This window comes from Heterocephalus glaber, unplaced genomic scaffold (assembly GCF_053883595.1).
Source record: "Heterocephalus glaber isolate CG9 unplaced genomic scaffold, H.glaber_assembly_v1.0 deba00001447, whole genome shotgun sequence".
In the NCBI taxonomy this organism is placed as follows: domain Eukaryota; kingdom Metazoa; phylum Chordata; class Mammalia; order Rodentia; family Bathyergidae; genus Heterocephalus; species Heterocephalus glaber.
In genome coordinates, this window is record NW_028258299.1 from 634,638 (window position 1) to 657,395 (window position 22,758).

General features: G+C 54.5%; 1 protein-coding gene and 1 long non-coding RNA gene across 6 annotated transcripts; one reads left to right on the plus strand and one right to left on the minus strand.

Moving 5' to 3' along the window:
* Nucleotides 1-36: 36 nt before the first annotated feature.
* LOC101704491 (uncharacterized) lies at nt 37-7,501 on the plus strand. Of its 2 annotated transcripts, XR_015452430.1 has the most exons (6): nt 37-514; nt 685-782; nt 1,015-1,189; nt 4,069-4,188; nt 5,404-5,579; nt 5,665-7,501. It is a non-coding gene; the product is annotated as an uncharacterized LOC101704491 (long non-coding RNA). The 2 variants fall into 2 exon arrangements; XR_015452431.1 differs by lacking the exon at nt 5,404-5,579 and having other exon boundaries at nt 39-514.
* Nucleotides 2,724-21,183, minus strand: Slc35e2b (solute carrier family 35 member E2B). Of its 4 annotated transcripts, none has more exons than XM_021243639.2 (9): nt 20,839-21,183; nt 14,264-20,371; nt 14,067-14,202; nt 13,611-13,738; nt 11,628-11,748; nt 11,388-11,441; nt 11,063-11,135; nt 8,625-8,770; nt 2,724-7,699 (listed from the first exon to the last, which is right to left on the minus strand). In XM_021243639.2, the coding sequence occupies exons 2-9, from the start codon at nt 14,592-14,594 to the stop codon at nt 7,684-7,686; spliced, it is 1,005 nt and encodes a 334-aa protein (XP_021099298.1). In that variant the 5' UTR covers nt 14,595-20,371; nt 20,839-21,183; the 3' UTR covers nt 2,724-7,683. The 4 variants fall into 4 exon arrangements, with proteins under 4 accessions (XP_021099298.1, XP_004863887.1, XP_021099296.1 ...); XM_004863830.3 differs by having other exon boundaries at nt 2,724-7,014; nt 14,264-14,601; nt 20,839-21,181; XM_021243637.2 differs by having other exon boundaries at nt 2,724-7,014; nt 14,264-14,725; nt 20,839-21,181.
* Between the last annotated feature and the right edge of the window lie 1,575 nt (nt 21,184-22,758).

Sequence of the window (22,758 nt, forward strand, 5' to 3'; positions counted from 1 at the left end):
TCGAGAAACCGCAGCGCCTGACAGTCGGGTGTCGTCACTTCCGGGAGTGTCGCGGCTGCTGACGCTAGAAGGGGCGCCCTCGGATTCACGACTGGGCGAGGTAGCGCCTGACGCCCCTCTGGGCTGCCGTGTCAAGAGCCTGGCTTTGGCCCTGGCGAGTGCGTTCCGGGGGTCCCCCACAGCAGTCGGCGACCGCTGGGGCAGAGGCGGACTTTTCCTCTGGCGACGCGATCTGCCCGAGCCCGACCCTCCCTCCCAGGCGCGGTCCCCGGGCTCCTGCGCCCTCTCACCCGCGGCACCTCAGCCTGCGGAGCCCTTGGCTTGGTCTTGATTCCCATCCATGCTCCGGTGAACTCTGAGTTTCCAGATGAAGAGAAGAACGTTGGCCTCTTACACCCACCCCCCTGGTTCTACGTGTTATGCGTTCAGTGTCCATTGCTTTGGGCCAAGCCTGCCCTAGGCTAACGGACCAGACCAGAGCAGAATTATCCGTGCTAAAGTTCCAAGCCACCAAGTGAGAACTAAGTTGTTTTTCTGACCTTCCGAGAACTTGAGAGCGAAATAACAGACATCTTCAAGTAGGCTAGTTATAACCAGCATGATTAGGAAGTCCCCTCTGCCCCAACCTGTACAAGGAAGTGCTGTAACTCTGATAGAACCTATCGGCTTTGTGTTCTGTTTCAGCTTTCCAGAGCCCTCGTGTCTGTAAAACCAACTTTCTATACCTGCTTCGTGAGACCATTCGTTCTGTGTTCATTCCAGTTGTACGATCGCAAAACCAAGTAAGATTTCTGTATTTGTTGTAGTTTTGTCTGACTTAAAAACAAGCCAGGTGGAGGGGCCGGGGATTTAGCTCAGTGGTTCCACCCCCTGCCTCGCAAGCACAAGGTCCCAAGTTCGATCCCCGGTACCAAAACAAAACAAAACAAAACAGAAAAAGTCAGGTGGAGCTTTACAGTGTGATTTTATGGGGTTTTTTTGTGTTTTGTTTTGTTTTGTTTTTTCGGTACCAAGGATCGAACTTGGGATGGCGAAACCGCTGAGCCAAATCCCCGCCTCCATCCTGTAGATTTTTAAAAAAACAGCAAAACTACCTGGGCATGGTGGGACACACCTGTGGTCCCAGCAATTGGGAGGCTGGCTGAGGCAGGAGGATCACTTCAAGTTCCAGGCCAGCCTGAACTACATGGTGAGTTCTAAACCAGCCTTATCTAACATCATGTACAGGTAAAAGCACCCAATGATAAATGTAAACATACTGCATACCTAAAATGTACCAATAAAAGAATTAAAAAAAAACAAAACCAGCCTTATCTAGATGGCAAGACACTGTCTCAAAAAAACGAAAAAAAACAATAATTCAACATTCTGAATCTCTTTGGTACTGGGGATGGAACTCGGGACCTTGTGCTTAGGAGACAGGTACCGGAACCACTGAGCTAAATCCCCAGCCTCAACACCCTCAGTCTCTTGGGAGCGACAGTGAAAGCTAAACAACTGTACACATTGCCTGGGCCTGAAATTGGAAAACAAAGAACAAATGAGAAATAGACTAGAGCAGATCCTGCTCACTCCTGTAACCCCAGCCACTCAAGAGGCTGGGACAGAAAGATTGCAAACTCAAGGCCAACCTGGGCAACTTTGTGAGACCTTGTCTCAAAATAAAAAATAGAGGGGCTGGGGATTTAGCTCAGTGATTTCTCTGCCTGCTGTGCAAGCGCAAGGACCCGAGTTTGATCCCCGGTAAAAAAAATAAAATAAAATAAAATAAAAAAGTGAAAAATAGAAACCAGGTATGTGCATGCCTGTTATCCCAGCACTCTGGAAGTTTAGGCAGGACGATTACAAATTCAAGACCAGCTTGGACAACTTAGCGAGAGATTTTTTATTTTTTTCTGGTATCGGCGATCAAACTCAGGACCTTGTGCTTGAGAGGCAGGCACGGAGCTGCTGAGCTAGATCCCTGGCCCTAGTTATACGTTTGTTTTAAAAGTGGGCTAGGAGGCCAGGGATGTAGCTCAGTGCTGCTCCACCTGCCTGTAAACCCAAGGATCTGCACTTGATCCCCAGTACCAAAAAAAAAAAAAAAAGTGGTGGAGATGTAGCTCAGTGTGAGGCCCTGAGTTGAATTCCCACTACCACAATAAATTTAAAAAGCAGAATTGGCTGGAGATGTTGAAGCCATGCATGGTGGTGCACCCTGTAATCCCAGCATTCAGGAGGCTGAGGCAGGAGGATCATTGTGAGTTTGAGGCCATCCTGGACTATATACTGAGACCCTGACTCCCAAAAAGGGAGAGAGAGAAAGAAACAGCTGGTGATGTAGCTCGGTGGTACAGTGCCCCTGGGTTCAAGCCCAACTACCAAAAAAAAAAAGGAAACGACTAGAGTGGCACAGGGTGAGGGGCATTGGGATTCTTTTCCTTCCAGAACAAAATGCTTGCTTTGCATGCCCAGCTCTTATTTTGCCTTCTGAATTCTCAGTGACTGGGGAAGCCTTTTTTTTTTTTTTTTTTTTCATTTTTCACCCCTTTCACGATGGAAACTGTGAAGGCATAAGAAATCCACCGTGGTCATTTCAGTACTACAAATGCAAGAGTTACACGAAAAACAAAAACAAATTAGTACATGTATAACATTTACTTCACCTTTGCAGAATAACAGCCATTGACAATTGCTACTATGGCTGCTTAATTTAGACAGAAATAACCAGGAGGCATAGATGGGATTAATGACAGCAGAAATTTATTACCACAGTACAAATAACAGAAGCTCACTAAATTATTTAATGAACCATTTTTTAGGAAGCATTAATCTACTTATGTCAATACTGAAACAGGTGACAGAAAACACTACAAATATTTTGTGTGACATATTTTTAGTTCTCCACAGGTTTGGTATAAAGCAAATATGATTTGGCTCTGATGTAGATTTATCGATACGACTTTCAAGTTTCCCAATGCAGGAATGCAACCACGTCTGTAGCCCTCTAGAAGTGGCATCTACAAACATCTTGGGCAGGTGCAGACTCACAAATCTATCAGCAAACAGCCCAGAAATTGCAAATGACTGGAATGCATTTTTCAAAAAATGAAAACTAGGGCCGAGGATTTAGCTCAGTGGTTTTGCCGCCTGCTGCACAAGTACAAGGACCAGAGTTCGATCCCCGGTACCAAACAAAAACACACAAAAAACCCCCCAAAATGAAAACTAAAAACAAAAGGACAAATATGACTTGGCTAGTTGGAATACTTTCGAACTGAATTTGGACATCTGAGCAAGAGTCCAACAGCAAATTCAGAATCACAGCCCAGAAAGCCCAGATGAAATACTTCAGAGCCTGCAAAGTTAGTTTCCCCACTCTGAGCTTCAAGGGGAACAGCCAACCCTTGGTCAGCAGGACCTCAGCCATCTGCTCTTTGCTCCTTGTCTAGGAGAGATCCAGCCTAATTCATTAGGGGAGCTGGTACGTTGGTATTTATAAAGTAAGAAAATATGCCAGCAAGCCAGGAGTGGTGGCACAACCTTATAATCATAGCACTGAGGGAGGCTGAAGCAGGAAGATTGCAAGTTTGAGTCCCACTTGGGTAATTTAGCAAGCACCCATCCCTTGCTGGGAATGAGCTAAGCTTGGGTTCAATCCTTGGTACTGAAGGAAAAAAAGTGCCAGGCTGGGGATTTAGCTCAGTGGTTCCGGCGCCTGCCTCGCCAGCGCAAGGTCCGGAGTTCAATCCCCGGTACAAAAAAAAAAAAAAGTGCCGGTAGTGTAGCCAGTGGTAGAGTGCTTACCTAGCATGTATGAGGCACTGGGTTTGGTCCCTAGCACCACAAAAAAGAAGAAGAAAAAAAATTGAGGAGGCCCCTACCAAGCCACGTGTATTGTAAGACCAAAGCCTCGAACAGAATGTTGGTTTGGGCCAGAGATTTAGCTCAGTGGTGCCACCGCCTGCCTCAAAAGTCCAAGGTCCTGAGTTTGATCCCTGGTACAAAAAAAAAAAAAGTTGGTCAAAGACAAAATAGAGAGGATTTCTGTCTGTAACATCCTTGTTAATTTTTTTCCCCACCCAGGGAAACGGTCCAAATACTTCCAGGCCTTAGAAGAATGTCACTCGGACAGATGCAGAAAGCTGTGTTGTGTGTCTGCTCTCCACACTGGCCCATGTATGTGCCCATCAGAGAAGCAGGAAGGTAAAGCCCCCAATTTTGTGGCAAATATCTTAAAGATATGCTATAAAGCAGAGTGCTAGTTGGTTGACATTCTTTGTATAGCTTTGTAAAAAAGTTGTCTCTGATTCATTGTGTTTACTTTCTCAAATGAAAGACACATTTTGGATTGTGCAAGAGAATTCTCAATGTTCCAGGCAGGCAGATGATTTTAATGCTGATACACAGGAAATTATGACTATCAGGTTTTTTAAAAGCTTTTTATGCTGTTCAGTAGTAGAAGGTTTTTGTTTTCAGTACTGGGGGTGGAACCTGGGGTTGGGATTCGAGGCACGTGCTCCACCACTGTGCTACACTACCAGTCCCGGGAAGTCTTCTGAAATTCAAAGTCTGTTCATCTCCAAGCCTGGGATAAGGAAGCAGATGCTCCAACTCAGGGAGTCTTTCAAGTGAGCTGTGTACAAGGTCCAGACAACGACATGGATGCAGGAGGAATCAACCCAATGTAAGAAACGACACCCAGGGGCCGGGGATTTAGCTCAGTGGTTTTGCCACCTGCTGTGCAAGCGCAAGGACCCGAGTTCAATCCCCGGTACCAAAAAAAAAAAAAAAAAAAAGAAACGCCAGCCAGCATCAGCATTTCTACACGAACATCTGTAACGGCTTGCTGAGGACAGTGCTATAAAAGGAGTACACAAAGTTAATAGAAAATATTGCATCTGCACAGTCATAAGTGGACGACCAGGCCTGGCCACAGGTTTGCAGCTGTCCTAGGAACATGCAGACCACTGCTGGGACTCAGGCCGCATCTGAGCTGTGCTGAGGCCAAGGGGACGAAATGCAGGCTGGGCCACGTACAGGCCCCTGGTCTGCCTGCCCAGGACAGGGAAAGGCTCAAAGGCAGCTTTGTGGGAAATTACCTCACTTGTTAATCATGGTGGAAAATCTCTGTTTTCCGTTTCTGACCCACACATTTAGAAAATCAAAACAGGCTTCGAGCCACTTGTGAGGTGGAGGCTGGGCACGTCACAATGGGCTGCTTCCTGTTCCACACAGAGGCAGAGACCTGCAGAATACCCGGAAGCCCACACAGCCAGGCTTGCGGGGCCAGGGGCAGAGGCCCCTTTGAGCAGCCACCACTTTCCCACTCTCTTCACCTCCACCAGCAGTGCAGTAACCACACTCGCAATAGAGGACAGGGACCCCGCCGGCCTGACCACCTCCCTGCATTTTCTTTAGTTCCAGGGGAGCAGAGAGGAAGGAAAAGAAAACGGCCAAGTCACGCGAGACAAGGCCTCCCCAGTGCGGGTGGCTGTACCTGCACACCGCAGGCACACAGCAGGCCCGTGTCCTTCCACGGCAGCTGCTGGCTCAGAGGCCTTGTCTCATTCCATTGGCGTGGCACGATTTTTCAAGTAGGTAAAACTTAACGAGAGGTACTTATTGCTCTTTGTTTCAGAGAGATTTTATCTGCAGGACGGACTATTTTGTATTTTCCAGGTGAGAAGCCAACTGGAAAACCAGCGAGCCAACTATGGCTGCCACAGAGCTAGCGAATGGGGCCAGGAAATGAGACGCAGGCCGATGAGCGCCAGGGCTGTGGCTCACAGGTGTCACGGAGAAGGGTCAGAGACAGCTGGGGGACAGCGACAGGAGGGGCAAGGACGCCGCAGCCTGGCACACGGCCTATGCACCAGCCCGCTCAGCGCCCCTTCCCCAGGCTGCCTGGGCCCTGGGAGTGGGCGGCGTTGCCAGCAGTGTCCAGGTCCCTGGTGTGGGGATGGCAGACTGGGCTCACCTGCCACACAGAATGCTCAGAGACCTTTTGTATAGGTGCTCGCTTCATTGAAACGCAGTGTCACTTTCAGTGTCCTGCCAGGTGTGCTGGCTCATGCCTGTGATCCCAGCACTCAGGACGCTGACGCAGGAGGATCATCATGAGTTCAAGGGCAGCCTGAACTGCATAGCAAGACCGTGTCTCAAACAAATGAACAACTTTCAAGCTCTCACCCGCAAGATAGCCAGACAAGCTCTCTGTGAGGTCTCAGCAGAAAGGTTGGCCCCAAGGGGACCCTAGCTCCCCCACAGCGTCCCACATGGGAGGAATGGCAGAGATGACGCTGTCATCACCCACTCGGCAGGACTTCCCATCTGGGGAGGGACAGGCCGCAGGTGCTGGGGCTCCAATCAACACAGGCGGGGAGGGAGCCGTGGGGCTGCCCTCCTGGAACGATGTCACACCCTCCCCGCCAGTGTCCCATGTGGTGCGGCTCTCGGGGACCCTGTGGGGCAGGAGCGATCCTAGTTCCCAGGTAGGCTGCGTTGCTCCCTGGCTCCCGCAGGTGGACCCTGTGCCGGCCTCCAGGCTCGGCTGTGGCCTGGGAGGAGTGGACGCTTCTGGTAGCTGGCATGACGAATTGGGGGTCTCCTTGCTGGCACCCAGTAGGGAGCAACCCGTGTTGGCACTGAGCCCAGTGGTCACCCACAGGCATCAAGTCCCAGCCGCCCGCAGTCCAGAGAGTGAGCTGGGTGCTCCCTCCTGCAGTGCTCACAGTTGGTGGCCACTCATGAGACGCCCACATGTCTGCCCCACAGTGAGTGCAGGGGCTGGGTCAGTGGTGCTGCCTGGGGTCCTGGGGAAGCAGTGGCTCAGCAGCATCCTCCGGGGCCCAGCTGGTGGCCATGGCCAGGCTCTGCATGGCCTCCTGCTGGTGTTGCCGGGCCTTGTTGTAGAGCAGGACACCCACTGTCACCAGGACAGTGCCAATAGCAGACAGGCTGGTGATCTTGTTGCCAAAAACGATGATGCTGAGCCAGACGGACAAGGCGTGCTTCACAGTGCTGGCAACACTGCAGACAGGGCAGGGGACACCGTGACCACATGCGTGGGACTCATCAGGGGACTGGGGGGGAGCTGCAGGGGTGGGCTCCGGATCTTGGTTCTCCAAGGATGCTTTTTGTTATGGAAACCCTGAAGCCCACAGCCCTTTTCCCCACGATGGCCAGCCCGCTACAGTGTTTCATTCTTTGGATTGAACCGCTAAAGTATACGCAGTGTAACATTCTGTCCCTAAATACTTAAGCCTCCTCTCCAAAAGTGAAAAGTCCCTAGGAAAAAACACACCTAGTCTGATGTGGTGGCCCATGTCTGTCATCCCAGCATCCTGGGAGGCTGAGGCAGGAGGATCACAAGTTCCAGCCTACCCTGGGCAACTTAATAACTTTGCAAGACCCTGTCTGAAAATAAAAAATAAAAAAGGCCTGGGGATGCAGCTCAGTGCAAAGGTCCTGGGTTCAATCCTCAGGACTAGAAAATAAATATCATGTGGATACTGGACACAGACTTTCTAGCAATGCAGTGTGGGAAGAGCTCTGAGTAACCCAGCAGTGACTGTGGCCAGCGGGAATGTGTTTGGTTCTGTGCCCTGCCCCGAGTGCGCAGAGCTTCAGTGTGGGCTTTGGTCTTGGTCTTGAGTCCCGGAACCCTGGGCCTGGGCCCTGAGGGAAGACTGCAGTCATTCATTCACCTGCTGGGCTGAACAGTTACAGGGCTTAGTGGCAGGTGGTATGGCCCACACCCATAATCCTAGCAGTGGGCAGGCTGAGGCAGGAGGGTCCTGAGTTGGAGATCAGCCTGGATTGTACAGTGAGACCTTGTCTCTAGGAGAGCTTGACGGAATAGGTGAGAATTTGCTGCACTGACCTGGACCCAATGAAAAGCAGAAGCGAGAGAGGGCAAGCATAGTGGTGCACACCTGTGAGCTCACCACTGGGGAGGCTGAGGCAGGAGGATCACCATGACCTCAGGCCCAACCTGGGCTACATACTGAGTTCAAGGCCAGCCTGAAGTACCTAGTGAGACCCTGTCTCAAAAAAACCAAGAGTACCAAACAAAGAAGCAGGAGAGAGACCTGAGCATGGCCCACCACAGGCACTACTTGGTCACATATGCTTCTGCTTTCATAGTCGGGGACCAGGCCAACTCCCCCGGGCCATTCAGAAGTAAGAGACAAGACCACGGAGTTGGGCAACAACATGATGTGTTGGCCCCCACTGCTGGGGCTGGCACCGGAGACGAGAGCTCCTTCCCTTCTGTCTGCTCTCTCAAGCTGCACGCCCATCACATCTGCCCAGTTAGGGAAGTGAGAGCAGGCTGGGGCTGCCCAGCTCCCCCAGCGGCCAGAGGGGACCCCAGCCTCGCTGCATCCAGCTCGAACAGCAAACTCCAGAAGGTGAGAGGTCCCCTCCTGGTGCACTGCCCACAGCCCAAGTGCTCCGGCCACCGCACTGGATGCCAGCACACGGACAGCACTGACCAACAGACTCTGAGGAGAAGCTCCTTGGAACCTCACAGTCCTGGTAGCCCACAGCCTGAGCCTCGTGTGTGACCGCTCCTAACTGTGGAGGAGAAGCCAGGTTTCCCAGAAACCACCCACCACCAGGCTCCCAAGCCCATGCACCTGAAGGTCACAGGGGAGATCTTGCCCATGAGGGCATATGCGGTGACACTCTGCAGGTGGAACAGGGCACCATCTGTCAGTAGCAGCAGCACCACATCCTGGCTGTAGTGGAAGCTCCTCCCGCTCCTGCCGATCACAGGTACATCCTGCAGCCAGAACAGAGGGGTGCTCTGCGGCCTCACCTCAGCCACAGCCACCTTGAGATGACGCCTGTCACTGGTGCAGGGTCGAAGAAGACATTCTGCAACCTGCTGGGCGGCAGCTGGACCCCCCTCGCCAGGACTTTCTTTCTCATGTTTTTGAGACAGGGTCTTGCTATGCAGCCCAGGCTGGCCTCCAACTCAGGGCGATCCTCAGCCTCCCAAGTGCTGGGTTACAGGTGTGCCCTACCACCCCTGGTTTCGTCAGGACTTTCCACCTGCACACGCAGATGTCGAGAGCTATGGAGCCCTGACCTGGGTGGTGGGGAAGCATGGATAAAATTCACAGTGACGCTCCACTTCCCACCAGGACAGCACTGAGCCAGCCAGCCGTGGAGGCGCAGGCCTCTAACCCCACACTTAAGAGGCTGAGACAGCAGGACTGCAAGTTCAGGCCCAGGCTGGGCTACACAGTGAGACTCTGTCTCCAAAAACCAGCTAACCCTGACACGAAGACACAAACCCACTCACTCGATGTCCCAGGAGACAAAAAGTAGGACACAGGGTGCTGGGGGCTGAGGGAAGTGACTGTGGAGTGCTGAATGGGGACAGAGTGTCTCTCTGGAACAAAGAAAACAGTCCAGGGGTGGGTGAGGGCACACGGTGTGTGTGTACTTGATGCCACTAAGCTGTCCACCCACAAACACTTAAGATGCTGCAGGCATGGTGGCACACACCAGCAACTTCAGCTATTTAGGAGGCTGAGGTAGAAGGGTCACTACTTCAAAGCTAAAATGGGGGCCGGAGATTTAGCTCAGTGGTTTAGCCACCTGCTGTGCAAGCACAAGGACCTGAGTTCGATCCCGGGTACCACAAAAAAAAAAAGCTAAACTGGGCAACTTAGTGAGACCCTGTCTCAAAACATGAAAAGGCTGAGGATGGAGCTCAGTTGTACAACACACCTGGATTCAATCTGTGGTACCTCAAAAAAAAAAAACACCCAGCAAATTTTCTTTTCTTTTCTTTCATTTTTTGAACTCACTATGTAGCCCAGACTGCCCTCAAACTCATGGCAATCCTCTTGCCTTGGCCTTCCTAGTGCTGGGATTATAGGCATGCACCTCCTTGCTTAGCTACAAAAAGGCAAAAATTTTCACACATGCAATCCCAGTACTCTGGGAGACTGGGGCAGAAGGATCCTGAGCTCGAGTCCTGCCTGGAAAATTTAGTGACTTGGTGGGATGCTTTCTCAAAACAGAAAATGAAAATAAAAGCTGAGGATGTAGCTCAGTATGAAGGCTGCACATTAAACTTCCAGTTCCACAAAAAGAAAAAAAGAGTCAATTTTACTATGTATATTATGAATGTTATATGTATTTAACCACAAAAAATCCATATGCAGGTTCTTCCAGTCCACTGTCCCAGTTCCGGAAAGCACCCCAGAGAGACACACTCACTGTGAGGTGTGCACACGTGAGCAGTGCCATCCTCATGTGCAGCTGAGACGCAAGAGCTGCCCCCAGTGGCCAGCCCCGCATCGCAGTGTTGGGCACAGTGCACACCATGCGTGAACCACGAGCAGAGGGACAGCAGCCATGTGGCTGCTCAGTCGCATATGACACCACCACCTTCACAGGATGCCCAAGGTGTTTTCCCAGTGAAAACATCAATCATGCAAACCTAAAAACCCACACAAAAAAATCTCAGCAGTCTGGGTGTGGTGGTACACACGTGATCCCAGCACCTGGGAGCTGAGACAGGAGGGTTGCCGCAGGACTTTGCAAGTTCAAGTCCGGCGTGGGCTCCATAGTCACTTCAAGGCCAGCCTGAACTACACAGAGACCCTAGTACATTGAGACCCTGTCTTTTTTTATTTTTTGGTACCAGGGATCAAACTCAGGACCTTGTGCTTTCGAGACAGGCACGCTGCCACTGAGCTAAATCTTCAGCCCAGGACCCTGTCAAAGGAAAGAGAGAGAGAAAGAGAGAAAGAAAAGAAAGAGAAAGAAAGAAAGAAAAGAAAGAGAGAAAGAAAGGAAGGAAGCAGTGCAGGCCCGTGAGGCCCTAGGCACAGCCACACCCAAGAGCCCCTCTGTGGTGCCCTCCCTCTGGTGTCCCAGTGGACACCCACCACCAAGCAGGCAAAGAACCATTCAGGGCCGGGGATTGAGCTCAGTGGTTTTGCCACCTGGTGTGCAAGCACAAGGACCTGATTTTGATCTCCGGTACCAAAATGAAACAACGTTAACCATTCTGCTCCTGCAAGGCCAGGTGTGGTGGAACCAACCGGAGACCTACCATGAAGAAGATCCAGGCAGGGATGAGCATCACCACCGCGGCCGCACTTGTGTAAAACTGCAGCTCTGGGGCCCTGCGGGGACAGGGGAGCGGGCCTCACACACCTAGGGACAGGGGTGTGGGCCTCACACACCAGGACACATGGCCAATCAGAAAGAAAGGGGGGCGCCAGGCCAGTGTCTCGGGCCTGAGAGCACCTCAGGAGTGTGCAGCTCCCATGAAGCTGAGCAATGAGCTGAGGGACACAGGAGAGGCGCCAGGCCCAGTGCGGCATCGGGCGAACCCCTAGGGCTGGGAGGCGGGGCCGCTGGCTGGCACTACTCACGAGAACCGGTACTTGTCCCCGCTGAGCAGCTTCTTAGAGAAGACGTTCTGCAAACTTCAAAAAGAAGAGGTTGCACATGGGAGCTGGTGTGGGCAGTTCACTGATTTAGGAAAAGACGGCACTGGAAGTCACGGGCCTGAGTGTGTCTGGACTCAAATGTCCGGAATCCAGGTGAGGGTGCAGGCGCAGCCTCCTGGCCCCACCCCACATCCCCCATCAGGCACCGAGGCCCACACTCACCAGTCCATGATGTTGGTGGACAGTGCGGCCGAAAAGCCCAGGATGTTGAAGCTGATCTCAGTGGCGGTGCACAGCGCCAGCCCTCCCATGACCGGGATGAGGGACAGGTTGACCAGCAGTCCTGGCAAGGGCAGAACACACACATGACACTGGGCACAGGTCCCTGGGACAGTGTGACTTCCACCTTCACTATAAACCTGATGCCCTGCCGTGGTGCTGGGAAATAAAGCAGACAGACTCGGTCAGGTGAGGGCCCGTCCCGTGCTAAGCCTCGCTGGCAGCACCAGAGCAGGAGACATCCCTGGGAAGTCTCAGGGCCACGGACACTGAGACCTACAGCCAGCACGGGCTGCTTGGTATACCCTTCTGGGCTGACACCCTCTGTTTCCTTCTGAGTGATTAAAAAGCCTTATGTGACTCATTTTTAAAATCCATTCGAGGGCCGGGGATTTAATTTGCTCAGTGGTTCTGCCACCTGCCTCACAAGCGCAAGGTCCCGAGTTCAATCCCCAGTACCAAAAGAAAAAAAAAAATCCATTCAACACAATGAAAATCATATTTCCCATGAACATACTTATTTTGGAAAGAGGATATCAGACACTGTTGTTGTTCTTTGATTTGGGTATAGGATTTGCTTTGAAATTCAAAGAAAATGAGAGTATGAACTTGTGTGTGTGTGTGGTCCTGAGAATTGAACCAGGGCCTTAGCATTGGGTTCCATCCCCAGCCCATTTGGGGGCGGGGGGGGGTTTGGTTGGTACCGGAAATCAAACTCGGGTCCTTGTGCTTGCGCAGCAGGCGGCAAAACCACTGAGCTAAATCCCCAGCCCCCATTTATTTTTAATTTATGTTTTTCTTTTTCTTTGGTACTGGAGATCGAACTCGGGACCTTGCACTTTCAAGGCAAGTGCTGGAACCAGTGAGCCACATCCCCGGCCCTTTTTATTTAAGTTTTGAGACAGCCTCATTAAATTACTAAGTTGTGCAGAAGGGGTGGCACCTGCCGCCTTCCTCCCTCGTCCTCCCAGAGTGCTGGGGTTGCAGAGATGTGCCCCCGCCTTTTGTTTAACAAGAGGAGCCAAAGCCCAGGCTTTGAGGAGCTCATGTCGCCCCTTTCAGTAAGTGGCCCCCTTTCCTCCATCACTGGATACTGCTGCCCAGGTGGAAACGTAAATCCTCGGGAGGCCATCGCGGGCTAGCGGGTCCTGAGGTAGTCAACCTGCAGACCCAGCGTGGCACGTCCACAGGGCCTGAGCACAGAAGGGGCTGGGACCGTCCCGGAGAGCCCCAGCACCTGAGCATGGTGCTCACTGTCTACCCCATGGCCTTAGGGACGGCTCCTGATGCTGTTTTGTGGTCACCTAAAGCACTGCAGTCTGAGGGCCCTTGGGAGAGAGCGTCTGCTCCCACCTGCTCCTCAGCTAGCTCCACTTCCCTGTTAAGGCCCTGTCTGCCGGGCTGGGCTGGGTGGCACACACACACCTCTAGAAGGGCTGGGGTGCAGCTCAGTGTGAGCCCTGCACAGGCCAGTGGGAAAGCAGGGCTGTGCTCTCCATGCTGCTGGGGACACCTGCACACTGCTGAGATAAAGCTGACCTACGGAGTCCTGGCGGGGTAGAGATGCGGGCTTGGAGGAGCGATGAGGACGAGGACACGGCCAGAGAAGGTGGCGACATAGGAAGATGGAGGAGGACAGCAGCCACCTCCCTCAGCCCCCGGGAGGTCCTCTGATCGCTCCCTGGTCTCCCCTTGGTCAGGACCAGCACCGAGATGTCCGGCTGCCCCAGTTCCTCCCGGGCCCCCTGCCGAGCCAAGAGATGGCCCTGCTCTGACTCTGCAGGCCATCACGGGGGCGGCCGGGTGCACTGGGCACAAAGCAATACCCACTCCAGTGACCTCAGGAGCCACTGAGTTCCGAGGTGGCGCTGGGCAGAGGGGACGCGGCAAGTGGAGGAGGAGGATGGGCAGAGCCGCACAGCTCACCTGTGTACTCGCCCAGGATCATGCGCGACATGATCACCGTGAAGATGGGGGCGGAGCTCTTCACCGTCTCTGCAAACGACACTGCCACGTTTTTCAGGCTGACCAAGCCCAGGACCACAGTCGCAAACCTGCCAAGAAGCCAGGAGATGTCAGGACAAGTCGTCCAAAGTCAGGAGCTCGGCACGGGGACCCCAATCCTCGCCAGCCAGTGGGGAGCCTGACTGCAGGCTCCAGGTCGGGCCCAGAACGCGCTCCTGCAAGAGTGAGCATGTGGCCCTCTGGCCCATTGTCCTCCACCCCCGACACAGTCGTTCCAGGCTGCTCACCACAGAGCCGGATCCAGTAGGTGTGGCATCCAGAGCTCCAAACCCCAGCCCACTGGGGCCGGAATCCGAGCAGCCCCGAGACGGCAGCCAATGGGCCAGGAGCCCCATGAGACCCAGTGAGGGACTCTACCTCATGAGGCCCACGAAGAGCATGGTCATGATGAAGTTGGGCGGGTAGGACAGCCGCGGCTTGTGCTGGTGCAGGCAGCAAGGGACGAAAGTCTTGACGCAGCCGATGAGCGTAGTGGACAGCATCTGCACGGCGCCTGGAGGGGGCCTGGCCGTCAGTGCCCGCTGGCCCCGCCCTCCCGCCCGCCACCTGCTCACCTAGCATGCTGGGCTCGCCCTCCAGCAGTGACAGGATGTACTTGTTGAGGAACAGCGTGCAGAAGCTGAAGAAGAACCACAGCGTGAGGTAGGTGAGCGCCCGTGAGCTCCACACACCCAGGTCAGACTCGATGACGGTGGTCTCGGTGAGGGTGACGGTGAGCAGGCTGCCCTCAGCGCCGCCGTCGCTCTTGGCAAAGAGGATCTTCTCGCCGCGGTGGCCAAGCAGGGGGACCCAGGCGAGCAGTGGCTTCCCTTTGGGCTCCACCTCAGAGCCGGAGCCGGAGCTGGAGCCGGGTGAGCTCCCCCCTGGGGCCAGGGGCTCCGCCATGCTGAGGCTGCCACCAGGAGGACAGAGTGCGACTCAGCAGGGCCAGCATGGGTCACAGCGACTGCCAGTGGTGGGGACACGGGCAGGCCCGGTGGACATGGCCCCAGGGAGGCATGGAAGCCAAGCCAAAGCTAAGGAAAGTAAAGGACTTACTCGTGCGAGTGTTTAGCGTCCCAGAGCTTTACCATCAGGTGAAACAGCTTAAAACCCAAAGGCAGCAGAGCCGCTCAGCCCTGCCCAGATCAGGGCGGCTTCCTCCCTGGGGCTCTGCCCTCTCCCCGCTTTCTGCCAAGCTGGGTTTTGCCCTCAGATCCTGCCCCTTGCACACACCTGGTGCAGCATGGCTCGGCTCACTCCACCCAGGCTGGTTTGTTTGACTTTTTGTTCTTTCGAGAGAGAGGGTCTTTTTATGTAGGCCAGGCTGGGCTTGAACTCATGGTGATCCTCCTGTCTCAGCCTTCCCAGTACTGGGATTATAGGCTTGCAGCACCAGGCACCATAGCCAGCCATTCCACCCAGGTTGGGTCCCCTCCAGCAAGCTTACTTTGTGTTTTATATGTCACACGTGTCAGGTATATCAGGTTTTCTTGGTACTGAGGATCAAACCCAGGGCCTTCACACTGAGCTACATTCTCAGCCCGTTTATTTTTTCTTTTAAAACAGGTTTGGGGGGCCAGGGGTTTAGCTCAGTGGTTCCGGCGCCTGCCTCGAAAGCTCAAGGTCCCGAGTTCAATCCCAGGTACAACAACAACAAAAAAAACCAACAAAAACAGGCTTGGGGCTGAGGATTTACCTCACTGGGACCACGCCTGGCTCACAAGTACAAGGTCCTGAGTTCAATCTCCAGTACCAAAATAAATAAATAACTAAGACAGGGTCTCACAAAGCTGCTAAATTGCACAGACTGGGCCCAAACTTGATCCTCCTGCCTCAGCCTCCCAGAGTGCTAGGTGACAGGTGTGTGCACCGTGTCTGGCTCGTATTTTGTATTCGTGCCGGGGTCTCCTCGTGGGGCCTCTCTGGATGCCCATGCCATACACGGAGTGCTGGAGGCCAAGCTCACGTCTGTCTCAGAGCTGCAACCTGGTGGCCCTGTCCTGCGACGCCTGCCCAGAGGCTATGTGATGAGGACATTCGACAGCTGGGGACTAGACCAGGGCTCCATGTCCTGGCTCTCACACAGCATGGGACATGTGATAAGCGACCTGGGGAAGTAGGCATGAGGGGCACACCTGTAATCCCAGCAGGAGGACTGCAATGAATTTGAGGCCAGCCTGGGCTGCATAGTGAGACCTTGTCTCAAAAACACCAAAAAAATGAGGGCCAGGGATGTAGCTCAGTGGTGCCGCCGCCTGCCCCGAAAGCACAAGGGACCCGAGTTCAATCCCTGGTACCAAAAAACAAAAAGGACCAAAAACACCAAAAAAAGGGGGCTAGGGACATAGCTCAGTGCAAAGGCCCTGGGCTCAATCCCCCCCTACTGACCAGTGCACAAGAACTCTGCTGACAGCGTGGGGCCAGCCGCGGGCATCCCTGTGCCCACTCTGGGTTCCTGGTCAGGGCCCAGCCCTGGACACCACTCTGCTCACCTGGCCACACTCCATCCTGGCACCACCGCCTGTCCCTAGTGCCTATGCAGTTTTTCCTATCCCTGCCTCCCCCAGGAACAGGAAGGCTAAAATGGCCCCATCCCAGCACCGGAGTCCCTGAGATGCTACACCAACAGGAAGAGGTTGTGGCCCCATCTATGATGGAGCTGGAACTACAGACAGCAGAGGAGGAGGGGAAGGGAAGGGGGAGGGGGAGGAGGACTCAGCTCCTGTGTGGCCCACAGCAGACAAGCCACGGCCCTGCCTGGAGCAGCCCTGCCAGTTCCCGAGGCTGCATTCAAGTCACAGACTGTCCCAGCCTGGAAACAGCACCCTGACTGAAACTGTCTGGATGTGATTTCCCAGAGTCCCAGGGAACAGGGCGAATGGTCACAGTACTCGAAGAGCCAGCTGGGAAGAGAGCCACTGGGAAAAGCAGTGGCCTCTTAAGCTCCAGAAGTGGGGTCACCGGTTTATTTTGTTAGCAACAATCAAACAAAACAGCAAAAAATTAAATGTGATCACCAGGAAAGACAAACAGCCACGCTCCTGGAAACAGAGGCCAGCAACACCTGCCTGTGGGACAAAACCCGGGCTGGACAGCAGGAGCAACTTGCAGCTGCTCAGAGCTGCCGGGCAGAGCACTGGCCTCTGCCTAGGAATCAAAGATCCCCAAGATCACAAGGGGCAGCATGACTCAAGGGCGGCCACCAGAAGGACAGGAAACCCCAGGGCAGGAGGCCAGGCCTGCTTGCAAGGCGTCTCCTCGAAGGACGCTGTCCATCTGGAGGTCACTTCAGTCCCCAAGGCCACCCCCACTTGAGATCCCCTCACCAGCCCCAGGACGTGACTGGCAGGCTCCAGTCAGGCCCCGTGACACCCCCTCAAGTGCAGGTGGGGACAGCAGGGCACCACCCCCTCAGCACTGCGGCTCACAGCGCGGAAGTCAGGTCATCACTGTCCTGGGTGTCCCTGTGCAGCAGTGACAGCACAGCCTCCTGTCGCTTGGGAAACCAAAGGTTGAAGGGTGCCATGACGGGAACCAGGGACAAAGGCCAAGTGTACCTCGGATTATGTCATCGGGCCCAGCAGCCCCGACTGGCACCAGTGTCCGAGGGGAAGATCCCTGTGCCCACCCCACCCGGCTGCAATCTGCAGTCCTCACTCCTGCGGAAGGCTTGGGGACAACAGGCTTCGGGGGTCCTGGAGGCCAAGGGCAGAGGATGTGGCGGGACAGCACCCCCACAGCCCTTTGGACCTCATCCACACCCACCTGTCCAGGCTGGAACCTACGGCTCCACAGGGAGTGCTCCACCGCCCGCTCCCTCGGCCTGCTCCCTCGACCCTCTCCCTAACCCTCTCCCTAACCCCCTGTAGAGCAGGCACCCCATGACCAAGGCCGCTGCCCACAGCAGGCACAGTCATCTCAGGATGGGGACCCAAGTGCCCCTGGAGCAACCTCACAGAACCCAAAACCCTCCCTGCTGCTCCTTTCCTTATGAAAACCCAGATTTCTGTCAGTTCCCTGAAGACAGATTTTTTTTTTTTTCTTAGTTCTGGGGATTGAGCTCAGGACCATCACACTGAGCTACATCCCCAGCATTTTTTTTTTTTTTTTTAGGTTTTAATTATACTCCCCCCCCCCCGCATTCCTTTGTAAAAATGTTTTATTTTGAGACAGGATCTTGCTAAGTCACTAAATTGCACAGGCTGGGTTACAACTTGCAATCCTTCTGCCTCAGCCTCCCAGAGTGCCTGAAGAGTCAGTCTGATACCAGGATGATGGACCACGCCAGCAAGAAAAGGTCCTACACAATCTGTAGTCTCAGAAGTCAGAAGGCTGAGACAGAAGGATTGCCCACAACTAGGAGTTCAAGGCTAGCCTGGTCAACACAATGCACAAGATCCTGCCTCAAAATAGCAGGAACAAGCTGGGCGTGGTGGCATGCTCCTGTAGTCCCAGCACTCCGAGGCTGGGATAGGAGGACTGCTGCAAGTTGAAGGCCACCCTTGGGTTCCAAAGTGAGTTAAAGGCCAGCCTGGACTACATAGCCAGACCCTGTCTCAAAAAATACAAAAACAAAAACAGTAATAAATAACTTCCAAAAGAAAAGAAGTTGGATCCTGACTTCACATCCATAGGCAAATTCCAATCAATAACATTCATCCAGCAGCACTAGGGAACTGGGTGGTGCTCTGGTTTGGTTTCTTTTTCCGGCAGTACTGGGGCACTTTGCTCCTGAGCTACATCACCAGCCCTTAAAAATTTTTTTTTTTTTAAGTTTGAGACAGGGTCTTGCTAAACTGCCCAGGCTGGCTTTGAACTTGTGATCCTCCTGCCTCAGCCTCCCATGTAGCTGGGATTATAAGCATGCACCACCACCCCCAGCTCTGTCCTTTACTCTGAGTATAAGCGAGGCCCTGGTTGGAATCCACCCTCAAGGGGGAGTCTCATGGGGTCAGAGGTCATTGTAGAGGCTTTAAGACTTTGGGCCAAAATGAAGGATCAGACCCCAGAGATTTCCCACCCTTTCCTGCATGGCCCAGGTTAAAGCAAATGGCGGAATACTGCAGGCTGGCAAAAATGAATCGCACCCAGCAAGCCCCGAGCTACTGACACAGGGCCATGCCCACAGGGAGGCCAGGGAGTAGAAGGCAGCCTTGCATCCCCTCAGAGAAAGCGATAGGTGAGCAGGCGGAGCACAGGACCTGGCCGGCCAGCACCTCACCAGGTCCTGCCCAGGGCCCTGCTGGCTGTTTCTCCTAGGCCCAGAAGACACTTGCTCCTTCCAGAGGAACCAGTTCTTGTCCTGCAAGACCCAGTCGGTCAGAAGTGATCTGGCAGCAACAAGCTGGCAGCAGCCAGGGACAGTGGTGCACACACATCTGTAATCCCTACCACAGGGAGGCTGAGGCAGGAAGATCGAAAGTTCAAGGCCACACTGGGTAACTTACCAAGACACTGTCTCAGAATGAAAAATAAAAAACAACAGGGTGGGGGTGTGGCTCAGTGGTAAAGAATGCCTAACATTTGCAAGGTCCTGGGTTCAGTCCCCAGAATGGGGGGTAAAAAAGCAAAAAACAGTGCCAACCTTTCTGAGGCCCAGGAAACGGAAGCAGAAGCGGAAGCAGGTCACAGTTGGAGTTGGGGTGGAGAACTGGCTGCCTACCCTGGGGACCAGTGCGAAGGTCTGACTGTGCGGCTCTCCAGGACGACGCCAAGTGTCCAGCACAGACAAAAACCAGGCTCCCACCAGCCATGCACAGCGGCTGCCCTGACCCTTCTGACCCTGGGCAGAGATGTGGGGGACACCAGCACTGCCTGCGACTGACCCGCCTGGGGAGAGGACGCAGCCAGGGACCCCAGGCAAAGGTGTCCTGTTCAGACCATCCAAGGAATAGTTTCCCTGAATCCAGGCTCCTGGGACCCAGGGTAGGAATTTTGTTCTGGAAGAACTAAAGATGGTTCCAGACTCCTGGGTGTGAAGTCTTCGTTGATTCAGATCTTAGGTGTGACAATCTCCACCCCACACCCACCCCGGGGCTGAAGCAGAGCCTGCACCCTGGGTATATCCCCAGCTTTTTGTTTTTGTTTTGAGACAAGGTCCCACTATGCAGTACAGGCTATGTAGCTCCAGCTGGCTTTGAACACACAGCTCAGCCTCCAGGTGCTGCGGTTATAGACAGGTACCGCCTGCTTTTTGTTTTTTGGTACCGGGGATTGAACTCAGGACCTTGCGCTTGCGAGGCAGGCGGTAGCACCACTGAGCTAAATCCCCAGCCTTTTAAAAACTTCCGAGACAGGGTATTGCTAGCTTGCTAAATTTCCTGGGCTGGGCTGGAACTTGTGACCCTCCAGCCTCACCATCCTGGAGTGCCGGGACTACAGGCCTATGCCACCATGCCTGGCTCTATCTGTCCTTTCAGTATTCCCTTTTAGCATTAATGCTGTTTAATACTCTCATTCTGTTTAGAAAATGTTTACAAAGTTTATTGAACTCCGGTTTGTTGGGAACTCTGGCTATAACCTCAGCTGCTGGAGCAGCAGATCTCAAAAACTGAAACAGGCAGGTGTAGCTCCCAGGGGGCCCCGGGTTAAATGGCTGGGGAGATCTCCACAGCAGCGTCTGGCTTTTTGTTCTCTTCTTTTGCAGCAGCGTGGTGTGTTCAAGGACCGGAGCCTGAGTGCTGTGAGGAAACGGGCTGTTTGTTAAAAGCCCTCATAAACGACCCTCACAGAAAAACCAAGCCAGGCACGTGATGCACACCAGTGATAACAGCGGTCTAGGAGGCTGAGGCAGGAAGACTGGAAATTCTAGCCTAGCCTGAGGAACTCACAGACTTAGCGAGACTGTCTCAGAACAAGACAACAGCAGAAGTCGGGGAGAAGGCGCAGCGCGAGAGCCCGGGGTTAAGAAAGGAAATAGAGGGCCGGGGATTCAGCTCGGTGGCGCTGGCGCCTGCCTGAGTTCAATCCCCGGTACCAAAAAAAGAGAAAGGAAACAGAAAAGTCACCTGCTTACTACAAGAATGGAGGTCCCCGCCCCAGGCCGGCCGGGTCGCCAGCCGGGGTCAGGCCGGGACCCGCCCCCCGCCCCGGAAGTTGGCCTCGGTCCGATTTCCTAGGACGCAGCGAGACCCAGCGCCCGCCCTACCTTCGTCCCGCCCCGAGGGTCCCCACGGCGCGGCACCGGCTTCCGGCGCGAGGCGAGGCCGCGTCGTTCGTTAGGGCTCGGCCTCTTCCGCGGTCACGGACCTCTCGGGTCGGAGGGCCAGGCGGGACAGGGGACGCCGGGGTCCGCGGACACCGGGCGGGGCAGGGGACCAGGCCGGGCGGTGGTCACCGGGGCCACAGAGGGGACCGAGGCCTCGGCAGAGGCCGCCGAGCCCGGCAGGGACGCCAGGCCGCAGGGGACGCCGCACCGCGCTCTGGGAGGCCCGCGGCGGCGGCCGAGCCCGGTCCGGCCCGGGCGCGGGGACACTGCTGGGGGCCGGAAGTGACGCACAGGAAGTGGCGCGGGCTCGCCGGGCGGGCGGCAGAGCCCGGCCGCTTAGCAGGCCTCGGACAGCGCCTGCACAGCCGACCCTGGCCGCGGGTCGGGGCCGCCGCGCCCCCGAAGCGGGGCCGCTGATTGGCTGCGCCGCAGAGGTTCCGCCCCGGGGCGGGGCCATCTCCAGGCCTCGTGGGCCCCTGGCTCGGCCTGGACGTCAGGATGTACTGGTGGCCACGCAGGGGCGCTGCTGGGGCCTCTGGCGTCCGGTTCTGCTGAAGGCACTTTCTATTTTATTTTTATTCTTTTGGTTTTTGAGACAGCCTCGCACTGTAGTTCAGGCTGGCCTTGAACGCATTATGTAGCCTAGGCTGGCCTCGAACTTGTGGCAATTCTCCTGCCTCAGCCTCCTGAGTGCTGGGATTACAGCAGAAGGCACTTTTTATTTTTATTTTTTTTGGTACTGGGGATAGAACTTGGGACCTTGTGCTCGTGAGGCTGGCGCTAGAACCACTGAGCTAAGTCCCTGGCCCCAGAAGGCACATTTTAAAGATGACTCTACAGGGCCAGGGATTTAGCTCAGTGGTTTTCCCGCCTGCTGCGCAAGCACAAGGACCTAAGTTCGATCCCTGGTACCAAAAAAAAAAAAAAAAAAGATGACTCCTACACTTCCCCTCAGATCTTGCCCAGAAGTCGGTTGTTGGGTGGGTTCCTGCTTGGGATTACCCAGGAAGCCTGAAGGTGGGAAGGGGGAGAACCTGGGGAAGAGGGGAACCGGGTGCTGAACAGTGCCACCTCCCCGCGGTGCCTGTGGTGAGATTGTCCCCTGGCAGCCAGGGGTGGAAGAGGGCAGCAAGCCTCCCTGGAACTGTCAAGGGCTTGGACCTAAAAATAGAAAAAAAAGAGGAAGAAGCAGAAGCAAAATGTTTACTTAAATAGGAACCTCAGAACCTAAGGCTGCCATTTGTTGCCTAAATTCAGTATCCAGACGACTTGGTCAATCTTGGAGACACCCAGATGTAAACTCCTTAAGTTGTCTTCCAGGAAAAGCCCCCATGTCAAACAGGGTGGACACCTGTAGCCCCAAGTCTCTGGGAGGCTGAGACAGGAGGATGGTAAATTTGCGCCCAGCCTGGGCAATTTAGGGACTGACCTTGTCTCCAAAAAAATCCAAAACCAGGCCTGGAGACAGAGGTCAGTGCGAAGGCTCTGGGTTCAATCCCCACTGCTGAAAAGAAACAAAAGCCACCAGACCTTTCCTCCATGACAGCTTTGGCGTCAGGCTCCTCGAAGAGAAGGCCCTGCAGAGCCAGGGACCTAGACCCCATGTAAACTGAGCACCCGTGCCCTGGGCCAGATGGAGCCTGGGGTCACTTCCAGCTTGCGGGCTGGTGGTCTGTGCAGCTCCCCCTCCTCCTGGGCCCAACGCCTTCTGCAACCTGAGTGCAGCTGCAGGACCTCGGGCTCTGCTGAGCTGGCCATGAAGCGAGCTTTGCACAGCTGAGCGATGTGGAAAACAGGTTTCTAGCGACTGGAGTGTGTGCATCTCACAGGATGGTGCTGGTGCCCTTCAGGGATCTAATG

Bases quoted from the DNA above. Each gene is read 5' to 3' on its own strand.
- Slc35e2b (XM_004863830.3), bottom strand. From the start codon at position 14,594: ATGGCGGAGCCCCTGGCCCCAGGGGGGAGCTCACCCGGCTCCAGCTCC. The intron at 11,749-13,610 runs GTGAGCTGTGCG...TGCCCTTGCCAG, and splicing joins GATCCTGGGCGAGTACACAG to GACTGCTGGTCAACCTGTCC. The intron at 11,442-11,627 runs GTGAGTGTGGGC...TTCTTTTTGAAG, and splicing joins TCCACCAACATCATGGACTG to TTTGCAGAACGTCTTCTCTA.